This window comes from Spermophilus citellus (assembly GCF_964194105.1).
Source record: "Spermophilus citellus genome assembly, chromosome: 3".
Taxonomy (NCBI): domain Eukaryota; kingdom Metazoa; phylum Chordata; class Mammalia; order Rodentia; family Sciuridae; genus Spermophilus; species Spermophilus citellus.
In genome coordinates, this window is record NC_138184.1 from 143,691,311 (window position 1) to 143,715,996 (window position 24,686).

Sequence of the window (24,686 nt, forward strand, 5' to 3'; positions counted from 1 at the left end):
AGATTAACCCAAAGTAGGAGAAATGCATGACATAGAAAAGAATTTTGATTCATGTCAGACTTTGGGAAAGAATTATATGCCATGCTTGACATATATACTACAAATGTACACCATGACATCTGTATAGTATGTTTCTGTTTATGAAGCCCTGATCCATCCATTATCTGTTTTTTATAAGTAGACATACAATTTTATAGTAACATGACAGCTTATTTTTAGTATTCCATTCTCTGCATAGTAAATGCTTATTTATTTTTAATTTTCAGGGAATGATATTATCATTATCAAAAATGCTGCTCCCAACAGTGAATAACCACATCATGTACATACACAAGACTGGGATCCTAATTAGGATAAGATATACTCCATGTTTATATAACTACGTCAAAATATACTCTACTATCATGTATAACTAAAAAAAAACCCCAAACTGTGATTTAACCCTCTCAAAAAATGCTGCTTCCAAATATTTTTGGCTATCTGATTTCTGGTCATGAGGTGGGACTAGATTTTCTGGCCCTATTCTGTTGGATGCAGTCATGTGACTAGCTCTGCACATTTAGTCATGAATGAAAGTGACCTGTCACTCAGAGGCCAGCATGGAATTAATAGTGTAAGACCCTCTGTTATTCCCCTCACCTTTTTAATGGTGTATCATGGTGACTTGCAATACTTGGAAATAGTAGTCACTCAAAAATCCTAAATCTCTGAAGGGTTATGAAAAACATTTCTGAATTCTAAAGAATTTTGAAGCGCTTCCTGCCAATCTATAATAGAAATAAGTTTTTTTGTTTTGTTTTGTTTTAAGCCATAGAAGTTTTGGGGTGATTTTGTTATTGTAACAGATCCTAACCTATTCTGACTTAGATTGGTTGTGTTGTAATAATTAAACTTAACAGAGTATCTGCTTTATCAAAGTCAAATAAAAATACAAGAAAAGACAATGAATTCTGCTGAACATTTCCATTTTTTGACAATTTTTTTAAAAATCCATTCAGAGCTTCCTAGTTCCACAAGATAAACAATATACATTTCAATTACCTTGGTATACTGCAGTAGAAAAAGACTATAGATTTGTATTCATGAGAACAAGGGAATTCCCTGGAATGAATGCCACGAAATATTCTAAAAGTAGTTCTTTGCGTAAACAACAATTATTTACTTTTCATTATAAGTAAAAATTGGAGAGCATAGAATTTGAAATGCATGGCAATTATGCCAATTTCTGAATAGACAGAAGTTTGTCTTATGTGACATGATGGTTCTTTGCCTCTGTTTCATCTCTTCTCTCGTCTTTATAACATCATATATGATTGCTCTCAATATGCAACACTACCACATGTGACTTAGAGACAGGGGTTAAATTTTTTTGTCTTCCTGTCAAAAACATAATTTTCATGATATACATACATATATAATCAACATGCTCATATCCCTCATTTCATATTGACCAGGCATTTTTTTTCTGTAAAATAATAGCCTAATGTTAGGATGTTAGACTACTTCTTCTTAATAATTCCCATACTGGCTCATATTAACTATCATTACTTTCAAAAGGAGACACTATAAGACAACTGTAATTTTTTAAAATCAGGTAGGAAAATAGCAGCAAATTGTAAATAATCAAAATGTACAGTCTGCGACAGATGCAGAGCTGAGAGTTACTCAAAACGTGGTTAACGCAGAGGGCAAAGGGAGAGTGAAAGTAACAATGGACTATGAGATTTCAAAGAACAAGAGAAATGTGTCTCTCCTCCCGTCTAAGGATTTGTAACTTAGAAGATCTCACAGGTATCGCAGGCCATGCCTAATAAAGCCAAATTTCTTTCCAAGGAGAAAAGGGGAGAAAAATCCTTCCACCTCCCCCACAATCAAATCCTGATAATTCACTTTCTCCTTTTCCAATCCCAGCCTGCACTCCCTCCCTGCAGATTCCCAGGCCATGAATGTGCCTAAAGTAAATGTCCTGATGATAAAGATTAGCCTGACTGGGAGTTCCTAATATCCTACCAGGAGACACTTGGAACTGCTGGGTGACAATGATATTTTCTTAACTCTAAGTCCTCCTCAATTGAAAGATGGGCCTCTTGTTACGAGAGCTGGTCAAGAAAAAAGAAATGCTTCCACAGTAAACGGGGACATTGAGTCTTAGATGCATCAAGGTGGGAAGGAGGCTTGGAATTGTCATCTAAAATCAAGAAACTGTAAAATCCGTATTTCCCACATTTGTCCAAGTTTTTACTCAGTCTACTCGGTGTGCTCAAGGAAATGACCTGCTCCTTCACCAAGATGCTCAAGGTCACTCACAGAGCCTATGTAAGGGCTGGGGGTGTGGATCCATGTTAGAGCTTGCCTAGCATATTCATTGACCTGGGTTCTGTCCCCAGAAACTCCTCCCCAAAATTAAATTTTAAAACGGACTCAGTTCAACCTTTATTGTCACCTCCCAGGATTTGCATGTGACTACATAGATTCTCCTTCATCTCCACCTGGCTCAGAGGAAGGATCATGCCCATTCCCGCTTGGGTGCCTCTAGGCCCTGACCTGGGGAATCAGCATGTCCCCTCCTCCTCTCTCGCTGGTTTCTTGCCCTTGACTAAATTCAGCTTGGCTATCCTTTAATTTTAAAAAAGCTACCTCCCTCTCAGGCTACCATTATATGACACTGCTTCCCGTCACTGCCTAGTGCTCCTGAAAGAGTCCTCTATGTTTGCCACCTCCGCTTCCTCACTGCCCACTCTCTCATTAATCCTTCCATCTGGCCTCCGCCTTTCTCTTCTCCCGGGTCGGCGGCACTGGGCAACCTATCTGCCAAATGCAACAGCCCGGCCAGGTTCTCTAACTATCCTTGCTCTAGCAGCATCTGACACCAGTGACCACACATCTGTGGCATTGATTTATTTATACCCTGCCTGACTCCCAAAAGGAGGAAAGGTAGCATACAGTAATTCATAGAATAATGGGACAGCAGCCATTAGAAGTAGGTAGACCATTCAAAGAAGGGAGTTTAAAGCCAGAAAGATAAAAAGAAAAAAAAATTTAAAAAGCAAGGCTAAACCCAAAATGCAAACCATACACAGTCACTCTCAAGCAGGGGCAGCTTTGCCCCTACCCCCAAGGGGCATCTGGCAAAAATGTCTCAATGTCTGGGGTTGTTACAATGGTGGAGTGTGAACAGGGATCTGGTGGATACAGGTCAGGGATGCACAGCCCCACATCAAAAAATTATTCACCCCTAAATGTTAACAGTGCCAAGCTTGGCAAATTCTGCCATATACTTCAAGGACTTATGTGTAGCTCTATTCTCCCTGACTTGTCTAATTATCAGGTGGTCATGCATAATCCTAGATGTTACTAGGGATCCCAGCTTGCCCCCAATTCTCTTTTTTGCCTTTGCTAGGTTTCTGTTGATCCCCTTCTATTAAATACCTTTCTCTAAAAGAGCTTCCCATGTACCTTCCCAGGTAAAGTCAGTTCCCCTGCTTTATACTTCGTGGCCCATGGTCTTTATTCAAAACTGCAAATAGAGTCATCAGATCATGTGGTTGTAGATTTGATGTGTAGATTAGAAGCTCTGTGAGGGTAGGGACACTGTCTTGTGCAGTGCTGTTTCCCCAGGGCACCCAGAGTGCCTGGCACCTCCTAGGCTCCACAAAAATGTGCTGAGTAACTTGAATAAAGCTTAATGTCTCATTGTCACACCCAAAGCAAAGGAAACTGCTCAGATTATTTGATTCTCTTGGGCTATCAAGATTTCTGGTTTGAAAAAAAAAAAAAACTGCTGAGAATCAGTTTCACCTCAGTTAGGGGATCATGTTTTTACCTAGTTAGTAAGATGATATTTTGTACTCACTATGGAGAGTCCTGGTCTAGCAGGATTTTCTTCAGTTACTTATCAACCTATCTGTGTTTTCCTAGTGCTTCCTAGTTCAGAATGACCTTCAAAACCAGTTTGCTTCAAAATAATTTTCTCTACTGCTTTCCTTATTTACACTTCGGAAATAAACATTGGCACAAAATCCCCTGGTGAAACTTCCAGGACCTGAGCACGGGACTCTGGTTGCTCAGTTCACAGCTGACAACACCAACTCATAACACCGGAAACATCTTTGTGTTTCTCTGGCTTCTTCCCTCTGGAAGCCTCCCCCAAATCTCCACATATTCCCTGGGGACATAAATAACGATGGTCCTCAACAGCTCTCCTAGGCACTGCTCTGCCCGGTACTGCCAACCCCACCAACCAGATAGGCAGGGAGAGCAGCTTGGGTCCAGTTTAGGGAAAGGGTGTGACTAATTACCACATTAGGAAGATGCCTGTGCTTTGAGTTCTAAACTTGTGTTATATCCCATAAAATGACGATCTCAGCAGGAAAGCAAGCAGGTGTGATCATTTCCCACAAATGGAAATGATTAGAACTGGGAGCTATGTAAAGGGTCAAAAGTAGGAAAAGTCACTACCAAGTTCCAAAGAGAAACGGAAAACTCTGACCTTAGGTGATGGACATTTCTAATTTCTTTCAAAAAGGCAGGTTGCAATATAATAATCCTAGCAGCAGTCGTGATAAGGAGACAGGGTGTTAACTGAGCACTTATTGTATACAGGTCCTATGGTAATCCCCAGGTAGCATCTCATCGGATCCCCACACCATTTCTACTTGATGAGAGTCCTCAGAAGCCGAGAGATTCCACCCAGTACAGCGGGAGTCTTTCCTTCTTGAGATTTAGAGACATAGGGAAACCATAGGTGCTAAACAGTAAAGTTATAGAGGGTTTCCTTGACTCAAAGGGGGTAATAAAACAAAACAGAATTTAAGCTATGATAGTAAGGCATTTCACCAGTCATCCAGAGGCCTAGATAGTATTCGAGTGGCTCCTGGAAAAGTAAGCACTTCTTCCCTTTCTGAAATGACAGCCCTTCGTATCTAATGGGCAGGATGCATCTGGTTCACCTCTAGGGGGATGTAATGGGCAGAAATGTTCAACACCACTGTACTTCAGAGGTAAGAGAGGAGTATTTCAAACTGTTCAAAGAGGAATATAGTGAGGGTGAAGATGATGAGGATGAGGAGGAGAGGCAGACTTTGACAGTATCTTGGTAAAGAAGGAAAGCTCAGGGCAGGCATAGTCGCCCAGTGAGAGCTTTCCTGTCGGAGGGCAGGTGCATTTGCTGCAAGCCGGAGGGAGCACTGAGGATCTGCACACTCACCTGGGAGCAGCCTGGGGCACTGCAGACAAACGGCCTCTCCTGCTCCAAATTCATCTTGGATTCCTCATAAATCTGAAGGGTCAGAGGGAGAGGGAGGAAGGAAAACAGAAATTCATGAATATCTCCTGCTTCTGCCTGAGACTCATGAGAAAGACAGTCGCTCAGAGCCCCTTTTTTGCACCCGATTCCCAAATTCAAGGAGGCAAACACTGACATGAGTGAACTCAGGTCCTGCTTTGCTGGAGTTCCTTGGCTCCGTGCCTTCCTAAGTACATAATGGAAAAAAATGCCATCAAGATGTCACAGCCGAAATCCTGCCTCTGGAAAACTACCTGTGGGTGTTACCACCAGGTAAGACCCAACTGCACAGGAAGATTCTGAGGCTAATGGCTGACTCAGCCCTGCTGAATGTTTCTGGGACTGACTACTTAGGACAGCAGGAGAGATGACAGCCCCCTTGGTAATCAGTCCTCAGTGTGAGGAGGGCCGACCCTAAACAATGTTAAGTGATACCCGTGATCACCCCAGCAAGCTGCAGTGTTCCAAAAGTAACCCTGGAATCAGTGTATCAGATTATTCTGCTGGTAAGTCATGGTCCCAAATTCCCTTTCAGCTCAGGTGTCTGATGAAGCTTCAACAGAAATTACCCATATTGTAAGGAAAGAGAAGTAAATAGAAGTCAGCAAAGGCACCCCAGATATTTTGATAATTTGGTTTTATAAGCTGATTTGAAATTAATACAGGACTGAATCTGCTGACTTGCTGATCTAGATAAATAAGCTGGAATGAAGTAATTTTAAGGAGAAAAATCTTATAATCCAAAATACATTAAACAATACTATGATCTTTTCTTAGGTAAATTTTCAGTCCTAAGTGTTTTCTTTAGGCAAAAATTCAGTGTAGTCAAAATTACTTTTGCAAATCCTCCCCAAAGGCAGCACAGTACATATGTATGGTTTTTGTGGTTAACAATCCACAAAGCAACATAATTTTCAAAAAAAATTTCACAGGACGTAGTACACAAATTTGTTACACAATTTGAGTAGTTTTCTATTTTTTCAACCAATTTTAGAGTTAAGTGTACATAAGTTACATGGGCAGTTTAGTGGTATATGCTCTATTACTAAATTAGAACCTATTGCTTTTACTTTGTGCACAGGAAGCAATTTGAATTTTTAAAATGCTACTTTTGCAGTGGTACATACTTATAATACCAGCTATTCATGAAGCTAAGGCAGGGGTCTACAAGTTCAAGGTCAGTCTGGGCAACTTAGAGAGACCCTGTCTCAAAAAAAAAAAAAAAGCCAGGCTCAGTGGTGTATGCCTGTAATCCCAGCAGCTCAGGAGCCTGAGACAAGAGGATCACAAGTTCAAGACCAGTCTCAGCGACTTAGCTGAGGCCCTAAGCAACTTAGTGAGACCCCATCTTAAAATAAAAACAAATAGGGCTGGAGATATAACTCAGTGGTAAAACGTCCCTGGGGTTAAATCTCCAGTACCAAATAATTAATAATAATAATTTTTAAATAAAAAATTAAAATAAATGCTACTTGTGAGTGATTCCAAAGGGACTCCCAAGGTCCCTTTACCCTTGGAATAAGGAGCTCCGCTTATATCTATATATAAGATATAAGCTCTGCTTATATCTATATATATATACAGTAGTGTTTCTTCCACCAAACACTACTGTATTTGATGTGTATTCTTTAGGAAAATATGTGCATACTTTTACTTTTCTAAAACACAAAGAGAGAAGACTTGCCTTAGGTAACACTTTTAGGAAGATATTAAAAAATTTAAAAAATGTAAACCCTTTAAACCATGCTTCCTCACCCCCATGCAGTTTTCACAGAGCAATGTCCTTTTCACTCTTCATTTGGAAAGGCTTCCTAAGGGTGCCAACTAAGATAGTAATATCCATAATTTTACAGATTTCCTGTATCGAGCATTATTATATAAGTTCTTTTGCTGTATTCTATACATACATATGTGTTGCTTATTGAAAGGAGTCATTTTTAATTTAAAAATTGTGACATATAATAATTGTGTATATGAATGGGGTACAGTGTGATGATTCAATAGCACATATACAAAGTGCAGTGATCAAATGAGGGTAATTAGCATTTCCATTTCCTTAGATATTTATCATTTTTTAGTATCTGCACCCTTCCAACTCTTGTGCTCCAGTTCTACATAACATATATGATAAATATTTACAGAGTCACACTGCTGATTTATATCCAAAAAAAAAAAAAAAGAAAGAAGAAAAACCACAGATACTTTTGGGATCTTTCTGCCTGTCTTTGTATGAGGAAAGTCACAAGCAATGAAATCAGCTTCTCGTCTCATTATTCATTTGATCTTGCCATCACTGATCACAGAGCCTTCCTCCTCCCCACGACCAACACTGACAACTTCCTTCTAGTCTCAAAGAGTGACTTTAAAGTTGATAAAATGATTTTGACCAAAGGTAGAATAAACAGAGTAACTGGGTTATACTCTAAATAAATATATTTGTTTTTCTAGTAAAATTTTAAAATGCTTTCCTGGAACCTTCCTGTCTGTCAGCTTGAGCACCACCAGATCCTTTAACTGCTTCATGCCTCAATATGCTCTCCTTTATAAGACATGAATCTTCAGGTCTCTTATTCTTGAGTCTTACTGCATGGTGGAGAACTTGTAATTCATTTTTAAGTTATGGCAAAAGGGCTGGGTTATCTAGAGTGTGTGCGCTTAGGTGTGGGAGACATTTGTGAACAGGTGGTACTGAATCCTCAAAGAGCAAACATTTCCTATTTATAAAATTATAAATTATTCCCTTATTTGCCTAGGTAAATCTTTCTTGGATACCATGGTGCACTTTATTTGCTAATGTAATGAAGGAAAGCCTCTTTCACCAACTAACATTAGGTTTACATGACAGTAAGATGGGAAAGTGCTAAATGCCCACACTTAGGGCCTACATCTTAAAGTAGTAATTAATGATTATACTTAAATTAATATCCACGCAACAGAAGTGGTCAAGAGTGGAAGTTCTGCTGAAAGTTGAAAGAGATTCATTAATGACCCAAAGTGAAGGAAGAGCTGACCGAGCTCAGGCACTTAAAAATAAGAAGAAAGCGGTTTTCCACTAAGGATACAACCACATCCCAAACCTTGACCTACCCAAATGCCAACCTTCCCCATAAGCTTGGGGCTATCATACTCACACCTAGTAACTCTGTTTAACATCAGAATTGGTGACCCATCTTAATTATTGGTTACAGTTTGCCTATGAGTCACAGAAAATACCCTGGAATTATATTCTGATGCTGGTGCCTGGTGACCTAACAAGGCTCAGCCATGTAGCTGGGACTCATCTCATGGCACCTTCACGATGTGGATGTTATGATCAATAGAATTTGATATCCACTGAGCTGGGTCAGGAGAAGAACTCTGCCTCAGAAAGTACCACTGGATAAATACAGAGTCTGTCTTCAAATCGTTTATAGAGTTTAGTCACCACTATTGGTGACTATTCTGAGTGACTATGGTCATTTTATTATTTCCTTTTTTTATTATATATTTTGTAGTTTTAGATGGACAGTATGCCTTTGTTTTATTTGCTTATTTTTATGTGGTGCTGAGGATCAAACCAAGTGCCTCACATCAGCTAGGCAAGCACTCTACCACTGAGCCCCAGCCCCAGCCCCAGCCCTTATTATTTACTTTTTAAACATAAAAGAATCTGTATCAATTTAGTACATGCTAAGGAATAAATACGGACCCGATATGTTCAGCAATATAACACTGGAATAAAAGTGTTAAGGTAAAATGGCAGTTGCTGATATAAATTAAGTTTAAGTCTGAGGTGAGTGGGTGTATCTATAGTGGTATATAAACCTCAACTGCTTTATTTTGATGCTCTGCAGTTCCCACATTTGGTCTCTGCAAACAGGACTCCCTTGCTAATTCCTTTCTGTGTAGGCGTTGGCAATGGTTCCACTAAATGCTGCCACTCTACCCTGTAGGCTTCATTACTTTTGTCAACCCAGTTATGATCTGGTCTGCTGTATTAGTCAAGAGCCATGGTTTATTTTTTATGGACTATTATTATAGTTCTTTTCTAGCGCATATTGCAGTAATTATTTTCTCAAACAGACTCCTGCTAAAGCCTTGCATAGATTCTTTTATCATCCATCAAGTGGGGGCAAATTACTCAGACATGATTTTCACCAGGTTGTTCCACATTTGGTTCTCAGAAGTCAGGCCTCATCTTCTCATTTCCCATTCAGTTATTTTACTAGCTGGGATTTTTTAATAAACCAAGTTTTACTTGGCAATCACCATACCCTGGGCACTACTGCCTAAAGCTTCCATAGTAGGCGTTCAATAAATATTTGTGGAATGGATAATGAATCCTGAATCATCATAATAAACCACCCCAAACAGCTTGCCTGTTCCCTACTCTTGTAGCAGTGGGTTTTTTTTTTAATTTTGTTTTATTTTATTTTTATTTTTTTTACTTTTTTTGGTACCCAAACCAAATTTTCAATGAGGCAAGAGCTTGTGTGTGACCCTGCATTCCACCTGTACCCACTTTCGGCCTTTGAAGTCCCCAGACTTCATGGAAAAAAAGTCAGAGATGCTTGCTTTTGGTGAACACAGTGGGGTAAAGCTAGTTTTCATAAAATCTCACATGAAAATGTATTAACTCATTATAAGTTTAACCCATTAATGTTGCTATAGACATGGAAACCACTAAAGTCTAGTCTGTTTGCTGTGTGCCATGTATGACCCCCGCAGAGAGCTGTCTGAAAAACACATCCCAGAGCTTTGGTTAGAACTAGTCATAATTGAGGTGGACACTCTCATCATTTAAAAGCTTTTAAATAGTACTAAAATTCTCAAAATTCCAAATTCAGATTTATTTGCTCAACAAGAGCAAAGGGTTCACGGAGCCTTATTTTCCATCAAATTTTTTGGAAAACAACAAAAAATTCTAAAAATAAACCCTAATAGTACACAAAGTCAATTGCGATTTCCATAGCTGACAAGGAGATGACAGGCTTGATTTACAATTCAAACCCTCAACTGCCACTGGATTCCTCTGGCCTCAAGGGAGCAAGAATCTCTTCCATTGTTCAGGGTTTGACCCCAAAAATTCCTGGTCTAAAATGGGAAATCTGTCCACAATGGCTGATGCAATCCATTCAAATGCTTTGCTAGCCATGTAGGGATACACTGGGAATGATCATTTCAGGAAAGGCAATCACTGCAAAAAGCAAATAGTACTAAAAACTTGGATATTTTACATGAAATAGTGGAAATATGTATTTTAAATTTACAGGTTGCAACTGGGCCCAGAGGGAGGGAAATGCCACATCACCTGGTTTGCTCTAGTTAGTCAAGAGTGATGCCTGTCTAAATCACAGGTGGCCGTAACCAATCCTCAGTTAACATCAACCTCCAGTCTTAATAGAAGAGCACAAATTTCCCCAATAACATCAGGCAGAGCCATTCAGTGATATGGGCTTGGGAATAGTAACACACTAAAAAGACTGTTTCAATCTGAAAGCTGGCATGTGTACTTACCATTACTGAAAGTCAGGAAAACTTCAAACCAAAATGTGAAGTATCAATGAGCACTAATGTGTTGATATGTTCTCCTTAGCTCTGGTAGTATTAACTTTGTTATGAATGCATTCTAGATGTGAAAGAAGGACTTGAATTTTAATAGTGATGTTAAAACCTTTGTCAGCTTTTATTGCCCCTTGATGGATATGGAATGAGTTTCCTTGGCAAGACTCATCAGAAACGACACTTTGCTACCTTACTGAGCCTACTAAACCACCAAAAGGGCTCCAGAGAAGGAAACTGATCCTCCCTAAAGTGTCTGAGACAGCTGACAAATAGGAGCTGCTTGAGTCAGTCTGTGGATGACACTCCAGATCAAACATGCTTTCCTTCTGGAAACAAAGATTAAGCACCTTAGCATGCAGGCTCTGGCTTCAATCCATAGCTCCACAAAACAAACTAATTAATTAATTAATATATATATGCATATATATATGCATATATATATACATATATATATATATATATATATATACATATATATATAATATAATGCCTGATTCTACTTTCACAGCAAGAATACAGGATGATTCTCCTCCCACATTGGCTGACTGTTGGAAAAGAATTATATATTCAATTTGGAATTAAGACTTTCTTTGGGAGAGATACTGTATCTTTCATTATTTTATTTCCTCATCTGTAAAACAGATGACCATTGTAGTAAAATAGGACCATGCAAAGAGGTGCTATTTGAAGAGATAACTAATGGAAGCTAATTGCAGAAAAAGGGAAAATACTTTGGACTTCAAATATATCTTTATCCTTCAAATCTGAATATCAAAAAATAAGTACTCTTGCATTTCAATCCAAGAAAATAAATTCTTTTGTGAGTATAGTTTTGCCTTCCCCTGTGTGTCTGTGTGTCTTCTCTGAAATTCTTTGTAATGTCTACTTCTTTAATGCCTTTGTCTTGCTATGTATGTGTTTCTCTGTTTCTTTGTGTGTCTGTCTCTTTATGTCTATCCCCCCCCCACACACACACACACTCACACACACACACACTCACACACACACTACTTTATCAGTAGTGTTCTTACTAGCTTTACTGGTAAAAAGATCGGGTAGGCTTGTTTCCTGTTTCAGTGTTATTCTTGAAGTGGGCTGCAGTTAGAATCTGAATTTCATTGGGCTATTATTATTTGCAGCTGTGTGACCTTTTTAACCCTGCTTTAAAAGTGACATTTCAGCCCTCAAGCTCAAAACGCCTGACTGCTGCAAGTTTCCAAGCCAGAGATTTATACAAGGAACAAGACCAAGATTGAGACTGTACCTCCTAAGTGAAAATTTCACCTGAATTTGGTATGAATGGGATGTGTCCCTGTGCAAATTACAGCCAGAACGTTGCCCCGGAAGTGCTGAGCTTTCCCCGTAACCCCATAGTGGGATACCACTGGTCCATTTAAACAAGAGAGACCCCCTATCTGCAGAAGTACCCTCCATCCTCTAGCACCCCCAAAGCTCAGACTCCTACAACCTGAACCAGAGATCTCTTTAGGATTGTGTCACACACTCTATCATGTGCAGACTGTCAAAACTTCCCTTTGCATGGGACCCATGGTTCCCAGAAGGAAGGATTTTGAAATAACTTTCATCTCTGGAAACTGACCCGGGTCTTACTCCCCAAAGGAGGCCCTACCAGAAAAGTGCTGGGGCTCATGTCCTCACCCTGACTTCTGCAGGGACCTAGGGTTTTATATATGTGGCGTTTATGCTGTATATGGGAAAGCATTCCAGGGGGATTGGATTTTCATATGTTAGATTCCTCTTTTTTTTTAAGTTTTCCATATGTTTCTTTAGATATGAGGCGCTTTTTTTTCCAAAGTTACAAGCTAATTTCAACCTTTGTTCTGCATAATCCTGTCTTATAACTTTCCTATCTGGGGGTTCAATAGTTCAGAACATACTCACTGAGCAGAGGCATTTGATGCGTGACATTGACCAAGTCCCCGACTGTGCCGTCTATGCCTGAGTGTGTGCATTTAGGTCCGTGTTCCTGTACTTCCTCGCATTTACAGCACACATCCCATTTCTAAGAAAAGCATATTTGACGTGTGTGTGGTTAACAAAACATTAGCGTAGAGATCCTCTGGTTTTGAAAGAAATGCTGAATGGAACCCAATTGCTTGGCTTGTTGCTAAGGAGACTGAATACAAACTCAGAAGACGCACGGAGAAGGGGGCAACCTCTTTTCCTTTCTACCTGCTCTCATTATGAAATAAAGGAAAGAAAAGAAAAAGGATGAAAACTGGAACAAGAAGTGATCAGGGTTTTGAGTTAATATTGTCATCTGTGCCTTTCCAGTGAGTCCTGCATTGCCATACAAAATAACTGCCCCAGGAAGTCCTGAAGGAAAAACTATGAGAGCAAAGGAATTAAATGCAAAACTCGGTATGCTCTTCATACAGGTCAAAAGAAGCCTGCTTTACAGAAAATACAGGAGACAGCATTATCTTTCTTTCTTTCTTTCTTGTCTTTTTTACTATGATAGTAAAATTTACTTCTTAGATTATAACACATTCTCAAACAGGACTATTCTGCCTCCAGGTAATATTTAATATGTTTTTGGTGTGTTTGGTTTTTTAAGGCATTTTTAGGTAAAATTAATATTTTAAAATATTCTGAGAAGTCACAACTTTTTTCATCTTGCTTTTCTTTTCATACATGCAGATTTGAGGGATAGAATTGTTTCTTTCTATATTCTAAATAAGTATCCTTGCACCGCCAGCAAGAAGGTATGTTTGGTTAATCTAATGTATAGGCTGAAATAATAAATCAAACATCTGAAAATTTTTCTTCCTGTACCTGAATCTGAGCTACAAAATGTGAGACTGTGATTATGCCCCCTGCCCTTGCTTTTGGCAGGGCTAGTAAGAAACTATTTCATCTCACTATTAAATTTATCAATTATTACCCAATCTATGATTAAAAGACACTTGAGGATGGTTCTATCAAAAAGGGTGCTTTTTGCCCTTGGCCCCAGCAGAAATCCAAGAATTCCCAAGTTGTTCTGAAGAAGCCTGCAGTTGAATACCTAGAGACTTCATCCAGACTCCTAATGAACTTTGCCTCATATGTCAACCATGTGAACAACTGATGTGCTAGCAGGTCACTTAAAGGCCATGTTAAGGCAAAAATCTCATGTGATCCAAAGATTCTGTAGTCATCTAACAAGGTCCCTTTCTAAATATTTGCAAAAGACATATTTTTTTTTCAGATTTCCAAGAGAAGGTTTCATTTTCTTCCATAGCCAAGGTTTCAGAAATATGTGAAGGCGATTTTTATTTGCTACTTGCTGGGGGGCATTTAGCAAGTGGGGCAGGGACATGGAATACACTGTCAGGTGTGGTCCTATGCATCACTAGAGTCTTGTGTGCAATTTTTGCAAAGATAATAATGGTATGAGCACCCACTGGCCCACACCATCTAGCTTAAGGTAAAAGGCAGATAAGAATAAGGCAGTTGGAAGAGTAAAACAAACAAACAAAAAAAAAGGCAGCATACAGGAGAGGAAATTAAAGAACTAAATGCCCATTACTCTTGATATACTTTTCAAAAAGCTGTGAAAAACTCATGCTAGACAAAGTTAAGCCTAGCAAGTGGTTAGATTAGATGCCAATTAAAACTTTATGAACATTCAAAACAGCATGTGAAATTGTCATTCCCTCTTGGTGTGAGGAAAGCCTGGGGGTCTCTTGCCAATATTTCAGCTACACATGAGCAAACCCTTTCCGGTTCTATCCTGTAGACAGATGAGTGAGCTGGTATAAACGAGACTGGATTTCTTTTAAAATAAGTTATCTGTTTTGGCTACCTTCATCCCCGACTGTCCTAATACCTCACCACTCCACTGTGAGCAGTGCTGAGCCAACAGGAGCAGAAAACCACTGGTCCCGGCTGAGCTGCGCGCGGTGCCCTGCCCGCGTCTTGCCAGTCGTGATAACTGCATGCTTGCTTCATGTTATTACTGAGAGGGTGGCTCACCACCTAGAGCATGCATTCTTTCTTCTCCTTATTTACTTAAACAGAAACCACCACAAACTTCTAAGCTGTGTTTTAATGTTACTATCGACATTAGTTCATAGTTATTAGGGGAACATCTCCCTCCTAACCAGCTTCTCAATAAAAAAGTTTAATACATGATATAATTATATTATGTATTATAATCTAGTACTACATGTCCATATATGCTTGAATATGTAATATATATACTTTTATTTATTATATATATTAATATATATAATCTCTTCTAGCCAGTCCAGTTTTCTTACTGAAAAGTTAATATTCATATATATATATATTTTTTTTTTTAATATACAGAAAATATATTCAGATACCTTAGTAGAGATCACTTCATCCCCATGAAGTAAGTCAAGACTCTAAACTCCCGTCTAGTTCTCCATGGAACACGAAGAGGATACTGACCTCACAAGGAGGCAGAGTAAGAAAATTTGGGTCCACCTCTCTGCACAAGATTCAGTTAGGAACTGGTAGACTTATATTCTTAAAGTGCAGAACGAAGCTGTGTTTTTGAGTACTGCTAGATCATTTCCACGGACTAGAAATGTCCTTCCATATCTTTTTCTCAAGTTCCTACTGAACAAAAGAGCCACTGACTAAAGCCTCCAGTACAACACCCTGGAAAAGGACATGGAAAGAAAAGGCCCTTTCCTATAATCCCCCACCCACCCACCCACAAGAGGTGAACACAGTACCAGACTCTAATTCATCCAAAGGCCTAAGCTATTAACAAACAAACGCAGCCTCCTTCCTCAATCCCCCAGGGCTCAGAGCCCCAAACAACAGCACCATTTTGGAGACCACACTCCAAATCAGCATGGAAAGAAAAGAGGATATGTTTTTTTTAAATGCCCCTGCTCTCCAAAAGCTAGGAAGCTTCCCTGGGCATGAATGTGGTCTCTTTGCTCAAGGGGTAGAGGTCAGACCCTAAGAAAGACCCTGAACCTGGATTCTTCGGAGGCAGAAAGAAAAAAGGAGAAAGCCCATCGCATGACCCAAGAAGGGACATGGAGAGGCCCAGCAGACTTCTGTTGGACGGCTGAATACAAGGGAAGAGAAGAAGCCAGCCCCCAGATGCCCACGGGGAACTGTGAAGCTTGATGAGAGGATTCAAGGACTCCTCCCGGGGCTTTGTCCACAAGCTGCTTCCCGGAGAGTGGCCTGTGGACAGTGATCAATCACCTAACAGCTAACTTGTTCAAGTGGGATTCAGCCTCTCTGCCTAGGGGCAGGATGGGAAGGACACCGGTCTCATTCACTCACTCTTTCCTCACAGAGTCACTGAGCACCTGTCATGCATGAGCGTCCTGCTGGAGACATGAGGGAGCCTCACACCCCTCCACACACCCTTCCACACACCCCTCCACACACATTCACACTCACACCCTGTAGCAATCTTTTCACTGAATTGGACGTAAGGGTCTTTATGTCTTTTTTGTTTGTTTTAATTGAGGCTCTATTTTCCTTTTAATCCTGATAAGTAAAACTGCATTATTTACATTAAGCTTAATCTGTCCAGGGGGCCCCGATTTTCTGTTAGAAATCAACGGTTAAATCTCAGCCCCCTTTGCCACTAGCTGTGTGAACTTGGGCAAGTTACTTAAATCTCTGAACGGTATCATTCTCAAATAATAGACATCATTGGCATAAATTCTGACTCACAGAGAACCAAATGGGATGATATTCGGGAGCATTATAAATGTGGATGACTGTGCTCATAACACTGTCAACTTGCAGCACATGAAGTTGCCAAGGTGCCTGATGTACGTGCAGAGAGACTCAAGATTCCAAAAAAAAAAAAAAAAAAAAAATGTTGGGCAATCTCTCCAGAGATCCTGACCTTCTAGGATGCTCTGAACCCAGCATTATCAAGTCAATCCTTATCTTCCAATGTCCTACTCGGGGTCATACCAGCCAACCTGTGCACCTAGCTTGATGTTCATTCCACTGCACTATTTTAGAATGATGACAGTAATGCTCACTTTTCACAGTTGTTATAAAAAGGAAATGATGGTCAGTCTACAAATGGGTTTCATAGGTCACTTGAGCTAGGGATAACATGTAGCTATCGCTAACCGAGCAAACCAAGGAGCCTAGGACACGTTGTCCTGGGCTGGAAGGGGCCAGTGCTGGGGCAGCACATACCTGCTCCCTTCCTGCTGCTCCACACCACAGAAACGCAGGTCGAGTGCTGCACCCACAAACCCCTGCCCTCACGACACAGCAGCCGCCCTGCCCCTCAGTCCTAGCCCCTGGCAAGTCGCGTGGAGGCAGAGAGAGTGGGGTCCACAAAGGTTCTGGGCTAACCTGAAAAACCCCACATCTTGCAACAAGCAGGTGCTTCAGGCTTCCATGGAGGCATTAAAAATAAGATGAATATAGACAATGCCACTTTCTTCCTTTTTAGAAATCGAATCTGCTTTTGTTCTTACATTCTCTTCAGCAAACTATATTTTCTTTTATCATCGAAATGCTTATTCTATTCTTGCTCTTTCTACTCTTTTCTTTTCCTGTCCCTTTTATTCCTCAAATGTCTCTGGTCATATTTAATTTAAAAATACTTCTGAATAAGGCACAAAGAGTAACTGTGGAAAAAAATAAGGCAGTCGGAGCATAATCAATAAACTGTTCATCTTAACCTCTTGAGAGATGACGTCTCAGTAATAGCAACATTTCCTAACCCAGGGCACTGGGAAGTTAAAGATGAATAATCCCAGACCTCTGTCCCTAAAAGCAGGTCACCTCCCAGCGCAGAAAGATCTATATGTGTGGAAAGGCTAATAGATTTTATGTTTTTTAACACTTGGGAGTAGTCAAAATTTTATTTAATGAAAACATGACTTCTACGTTACACCACATCCTATATGTCAGGTATTTTTAATCCCAGAAAAGCATTTTCCATCAAGGCTGAAAGAAAGCCTTGATTGGTTACAGCTTTGATTTATCTTCTCCACTAAGTGCCTGTGCAGAGAACACCGCAGAGTGAAACAGTCGAATGCAAGTTAAGGAAGCAATATCCCAATTATTTCCAAAGGCCTCCATTTTCCTAGGCACCAAAGGATTTCTGGTACCCTCGAAGAGGTAGGACCACTGAAATAGGAATTTCAAGTTCATGTTGGTAACATGCTCCACAGACCTTGAATCCAAGTCGTTAAGTAGTAGTATCATCGTTATTTCCTCATCTGTCCTCTACTGTTTCCAAAGAGACAGAAACAACCACTTATACAAACACACAAAAAAAAATCCTCCGGACACCCAAGTGAACCAATGTCTCTTTTCTTCCCAAACCGCCAATCAGCCAGTCACCGGGCAAACAGCTCAAGCACTGGGCAGGGAAAACATGTTATTTTTCTGGGCAAGCCTTAACTTCACTGCCTACAAAACACAGCCACACAGGGCACATCCCACACAGGGTGAGATGAAGACTCCCATCTCTCATTTGAAACCAGTAGTTACCAGTTAACGCTGCGGAAACTGAGGTCAGGATCCTCCATCGCACCCCTGAAAACTAAGCTCAGCTCGTGGATTTGCGAGCTTCTCTGCACAGGCCCATGTCACATCATACACCATTCCTGCAGTCCCTCTTCTACTAAGAACACTCAGAGAGCCCCAGAAAGAGCAGCAGCAAAGAATGCTCCCCTCTCCACAAAGCCTTATCCCCAGCCACCCAACACCCGGTGGACTACTCAGAAGGAGAAACGGCTCAGTATCAGTGTTGGGCCGTGAGTCAGCGTGGGTCGACCTCTAGATGTGTCTGAAATAGGCGAGTCAGTGAGCTGAGGCAGGAAAAAGAAAGTAAAAACAAGCAACCCAGGCACACTTCAGAGAGTCCCTTAAAAATGAGACTGCCAGGAGTCAAATTCCATGGTGTATAAAAGTCACTGAAAGGGACACCCCCAGCACTTGTTGGAAATCTTCAAAGTGCAGAGGAGGCTCTCTAGCCACGGGCCAGGGTCATGGACCCAAAGATGACAATGAGACACTCCCAAGAACATCTGACCAAATAAACTGGGAATGGGGACTTTGCAGAGCCAGGCAGCAACCTTTACCCTCACTCATCAGCCAACCTCAGACCCATCCCCGACCCCAGCTGCTCTGAGCAGACCTCAGAGCACAGACCTGTTAGCCCAGGGCTGGGTTCATGCTTTCAAGACAGCTGGCAGAGCCACCATCCTGTCCTCCCCTGCTTTCCCCTGTCTTCCTGCAGGGAATGTGTCTGTCTTCCAGCAAACCTCTACGGAGGCTCTACCAGGGCCAGCACCACATTAGATGTGGGCAAAGAGCATCCAAGGACAGAGCTGAGGGCTCCGTTCCGAAGGGCCCAGCTCACCAGGGAAAGAATAAAAGCCAAACAATCAAAATCGCAAGCAGAAATCAAGGAGTGACCTGGGAAAGCAAGTGCAGGTTGCAAAAGGAGAGACCAGGAGGGTGCCAGGATAATGAGAAAGGGGACTAGGTGGCAGGAAGCCCTGGGAAGGAGGTCAGGCTGGCCTCTGAGAGCGCCATGTCTGAGCGAGGTCTGCAGAAGGCGAATGAGCCACTGGAGGAGAAGGAGCAGGTGAGGGTGTCCAGGTGGGGCTGTAAAAGCAAAGAGCTCCCCTTGGGGCTGAAGCAGAGCTGGCCAGGCTGCAGGGGGCGGCCGGCGACAGAGGGAAGACAGGGAGGCTCAAGTCCTCCAACGGTTCTGAGGGTACATAGAAGCCTGGCCATCCTTGGCTACAGAGGGCCTTGAGCGGCTCATTGGAGGCTCTCTGTCCCCAGTTGATATGTGAGCGCCTTAGGAACTCCACCTCCATGCTGTTGTGAGGGTAACAGGCATCCTGGGTCCTGGGCAGAGGGTGACAAGGAGCAGCCTCTTGCCTTCTTTTCATAAACTGAGGATACAGCTCATCTCCTGCATAAACAAAGATTTAGACTTCCTCCAAAAGTAAGACTGCTGTCCTGGGGTGAGGGTAGGCAGGAAACAGAGAAGAGTAAATAGTTCCTGTGGCCCAGACGGCATGGCTACCTATAGGAACCTAAAGGAAAGATGCCTCTGTAGCCATGGCTTGAGGTTATACTGCTTGGTTTCAAACCATGGCTGTGTGACCTTGGGAAGGTAATTTAACTTCTCTGTGACTATTTCCTTATCTATAAATGGAAACAATAATTCCTATTCCAGAGGCTTATTTTGAGAAATAAATGTGTTAACGTGCACAAAGTATTCCAACAGAGCAGAGAATAATTTCTGGTATACAGTGAATATACAGTACCTATTAGTTATAATGTTTTTTCCATCAAAAAACACACTGGTTTACCTTTTAAATAGAATGATGAAGCCTTTTCAATCCAATATTACCAAATTTAGGACAACCTCAGCTGCTATTTTTTTTTTTTTTTGCTTTGACTATTAAATGCCATATTCTAAATTTTGTGGTTAAAAGAATATTTTTGTTGGGATGGAAAGTATATCAAATATAATTTTTATCCCTTGGTAGGCTAAATTTGTTTTGGCTTTGGTTTGGTTTTTACATAACTATAATTTTTTTAAAAAGTATTGACTTGGTGTATCCATTGAATGCTGGTCATCAAAACTAATTGATAAATCATGTATTATCCCATATGAGACATCATAAATAACAGATGCTAGGAAATGAAAAGATTAATAGATTAATAGATTAACAGGGTATAGCTGGGCAATGTGAGTATGCATTTTTGTGCATTTATATTTCCTAATTTTTCTGTTGTAAGCTTTGGTTGACTGTATATGAAACAATTTAAAAATTCAATGTAGGATAAAAGAACTATATCTGCAAGTACAAAAAGATAGCAAGGACACTATTAGAGTTTATAGGGCCTGCTCTGCAATTTGCAGTTAATTATCTATTCTCTCTTGGACAAATGTCTAGACATCTTTGAATTTTAGTGTCCTCAATTGTGAAATGCACAGCACATTTCTTCCCACACAGCATTGTGATAGATTGAATGAGCCATGTAGTGAACACTCAATAATACCTTTACAGTATTGCATAGTCTTTAAGACTACAAATTTTGGTTCTTTCAACAATTAGCTGTGTGATTTTGGATAATTCATTTAACCTCTCTGTGCCTCCATTTCCTTACATCTCATATTGATAGTACCTCACATGGGTTATTAGTATATGGATTAAAGGAGTTAGCATATGTAAACAATTTAGGACAGTGCTTGGCACATGGTAAGTGCTATGTTGCTGCCAGGACTTATTGCTCTTATGAAATCTGAATCGAAACCTTCTGAAAAGCATATGGTTCTATAATCGTGGAAATGTGGTCTATTTTGGTGACAAAAATAACAAGCAAGAATAGCACAGCATTTTAGTGTCACTCATTGGCAAAGACTTTCATTTTTATTCGTGTATAAACTTGTGATGTTTATGTGGCCAAAAAAAAAGTTCAGATTCAATTTTTTTTAAATTTGTTTCCATACATTTAAACATAAGCTCAGCAAACTCCTAATTGCCCGAGCAAACTTCTCCAATGAGCATTCTCTTTCCATTTCCTCTACGTTGCTCCCCAGCATGCACCAGAATTCAGAAAGACTGCATGCACATTCCTAGGCTGTGCATTTGTGCAGGGTCCAAGGTGGTCCCACATGTTTATTAAATACAAGTTTTACTGGAGGCCTATCTTGCTTGGAACCATGCTAGACATTGGAGAGAGGTAGATGAAAGAAAAGACACAGGCTCCAAGAGATAACTTGGCAGTCAAGAGCATAGGCTTTGGAGTAACTTAGAACTAAGTGCGAGCCTCCACTCCATCCCTCTGCTCTCTAACATGAAGATCTGTGCGTCCTTGTACAAGCTACTCACCTTCTCTGAACTTCAGTTCCCTAGTCTACAAAACAGGAATAAGAATAATAACTACCTCATAGGTTTCTTGTGAAGCCTGACTTAGAAGTTACCTGGAAAGCATTTGGCACAAGGTAAGCTCTCAACATAGTAACAATTGTTATATGGCCTTGAAGGGTGGCAGTCACAAGCTGATGACTATAGTCTCTGGGGATAGGAAAGGTAGCAGAATACAACAGTTACTAATAGGGCATTATGTAAAATTGTGGATGTGTAACCGACGTGATTCTGCAATCTGCATTTGGGGTAAAAATTGGGAGTTCATAACCAACTTTAATCTAATGTATGAAATATGATATGTCAAGAGCTTTGTAATGTGAACAACCAATAAAAAAAAGAAAAAAAATTAAAAAAAAATGCCAAGGGAGACTAAGAGAGCACAGAGAGAGAGTGACTCTATCCTCTGTTCCCCACTGTTGTCTGCCCAACCCATTGCCCGTGAGCCTTGGTTGGTTGAGCTGATCTGCCCCTGTCTCGGACGGATCACTAAGACCATATGCTCCCTGTCTCTAGTCCAAGACCCAATCAGAGCTCATCTTAATCCTTGTCAGCTGGGATCATCAAGGTTATCTTGAACCAACATCCGAGGCATGAGTCTATTGAACAACATCCCCAAGAACTCACCATCCAGGTGCAGCCAGTGGCCTACAGTGACAGTGAACTTGGCCCTTTGAAAGACTGGATACTGGTTTCCAGCAGCTCGGCAGCCCTGATAACACCTGGGCCAGGCCTTTGGAAGCAGCCTGAGCCAGATCAGCACCATCCCCACAATGAGCCCAGCACTTCATGCTCATGGTTTGTCAATTCACAAGCCTTATTTCTGTTCCATTGATGGGTTCTCCTACTCATGACCTCTGTCCAGAACACTGGGCATTGCCTCATTCTCTGAGCCCATCTGCCTGTCCTGGATTTGCTGTTGGCCACAGTTTCTTGAGTGCTGACCCCTGGATTATACAGAAGTATGTACTGACCAGCTAAAGTCACTTGCCTATTGTCATTTGCTCTTATAGTATCTTGCTCCTCAGAGGAAACCAAAACTCACCTCTATAATTTGCAGCCATTGGGCTCATTCCATCCTAGGGGCCATCCTTAAGAAGTATAATCTTTGTTTAACACAGCAGAGTTTCTAACATTTGCAGGCATCCCTCAACCACCAGACTCCGCTATTTTCCCTTAGGCCAAATATCTCCCAGTTCCTCCTGCACTTTCTCTTGGGATGGTCTATCTTTATCTCACTTTTTTCCAAGGATGCTGTCCTGGTCAACTTGGTAGAAATGTTAGGATGCTGGTGGCTTTTTCTGTGTTCTGGGTCAAAAAAAAAATTTGCATTTGCCTCTTAGCTTTAATATAGTAGCTCCTAGAAATGAGCAATGTGGGAAATTCTGACAAATGGGCACGTTGATGTGACCCCAGCTAACTCCTACACACCTCATATCACCTCACCCCACAAGAGTAACTTTACGTTCTGCATATAGAAGGAAAATTAAGAACTACAAACATCACTGGAAAAAGTAACCCCTTTCTGTAAGTCCTCAACAGGGTCTGTGACCCAGATGCTATGTTTGAGACATGCATTTTGCAAGGTGTACCCAAGAATGCACAGCAAATGGCAGATAAGACTTCTGAGAACTAAATCTGTGAAAAATTGCACCTTTTTCGTTTCAGATGTCCAAAAGGATGGAACAAAGAGCTGGAAGAAAGGATTGTGACAGTAGTTCTAGCAACTGGGGTAACTACATAGTGCCACAGCCAGTCCTAATGACCCTCCATAACCAAGAGAACTGTTCTGCTGGATGGCCTTCCAGATCTACTCTGTACTCCCCTCTGCCTTCTTGGTGTCCCTAGGAAGCTGCCCTCCCCAGACTCCCTCAACTGGAGGATCACAGGCTGGAGAAGTCACAATACCTGCAGATTGTGTCTCTAAACATGACATGCACCCCCCCACGCCCACAGGTACTGCCCTCCCTGGTGGGCTCTTCCCTTGCCCCTCCAGGTCCAGGGATTGGTTTTGGAATTTGCTGTAGTGAGTCCCTAGTTAGCCTGCCCACAATTCTGGACCTAGACCCTTCATTACATTTTCTTTGACTACTCCTTTGAGGGCATCGTGTCTTCTTTGGGAGACCATGATTGATACAGTGGTCTGTGTCTCAGGACTATTTCAACCTTTCTATTTATCAACAGGAAGGGCCTGAGCCCCTTCCCCCAGCCCCTCTCTGCTTCCCAGCTGCATGAGCTGAGCACCTTTCCTCCACTGTGCCATTCCGCCATGATGTTTGGCCCACTCAGGCCCAGAGCAGTGGCTCCAGCTGACCGTGGATTGAAGCCTCTGCAACTGTGTGAACCCAACAGTTAAATCTTTCTTCCTCTAAGTTGTTTTTCTCAGGTATTTGTCACATGATGAAAAGTTGACAAAGAAGACTTGCTGTTTACCTACTACTCACCGCAACCCTATAGAAAACATATGTTATTATCCCCAATATATAAATGAGAAAATCTGAGGTAAGCAACCTCCCCAGGGACCCAGCTAGAAAGAAGGAGCCAGGAACCCAAAACAGCAACTCTGATGCCTACAGGGGTTTCACTACCCTAAATACCTTGTTCTATCAAGACTGAAACTTTCCCAAAACAGTCACTGGAAATTCACCACATTGGGGACCATCACCATTCCCAACTCTCATGAAGTAACAAGCTAAAAGCTTGAAAACTCCCCCCACCCACCGCCACCATCATATGTTTAAGATAAAAGTGATCAGGTGACAAGAAGAGGGAATTCATTAGAAAGACCACAAGAAAAACATTAGAATTTACTTATGTTAATAACACTCTTTTTTTTTTCTAAATGAAGGGACTATTATGCCCTTTGGGCCTGTTTTTATTTCATTTCTTCAGTTTGCCTGGATCTGGCTTCTCCGTTGTCCTTATTTCTTATTTCTACCCCAGGAGGTGCCATGGGTTCTGTGAAATCACTACCTCGCAGCTGC

The 24,686-nt window shown here is 41.1% G+C and overlaps 1 protein-coding gene across 6 annotated transcripts in view; it reads right to left on the reverse strand.

Annotated features, from left to right (window-relative positions):
- Nucleotides 1–24,686, reverse strand: part of CREB5 (cAMP responsive element binding protein 5) — a 412,930-nt gene that overhangs the window by 331,071 nt on the left and 57,173 nt on the right. For 5 of the 6 annotated variants that reach the window (XM_081283986.1, XM_081283987.1, XM_081283985.1 and 2 more), the window contains one exon: nucleotides 5,207–5,278. The exons of the other annotated variant lie outside the window; for it this stretch is intronic. In XM_081283986.1, the coding sequence (XP_081140112.1) occupies nucleotides 5,207–5,260 (54 nt within the window). In that variant the 5' untranslated portion in view covers nucleotides 5,261–5,278. The remainder of the gene's footprint in view (nucleotides 1–5,206; nucleotides 5,279–24,686) is intronic. 6 annotated transcript variants of the gene reach the window in all.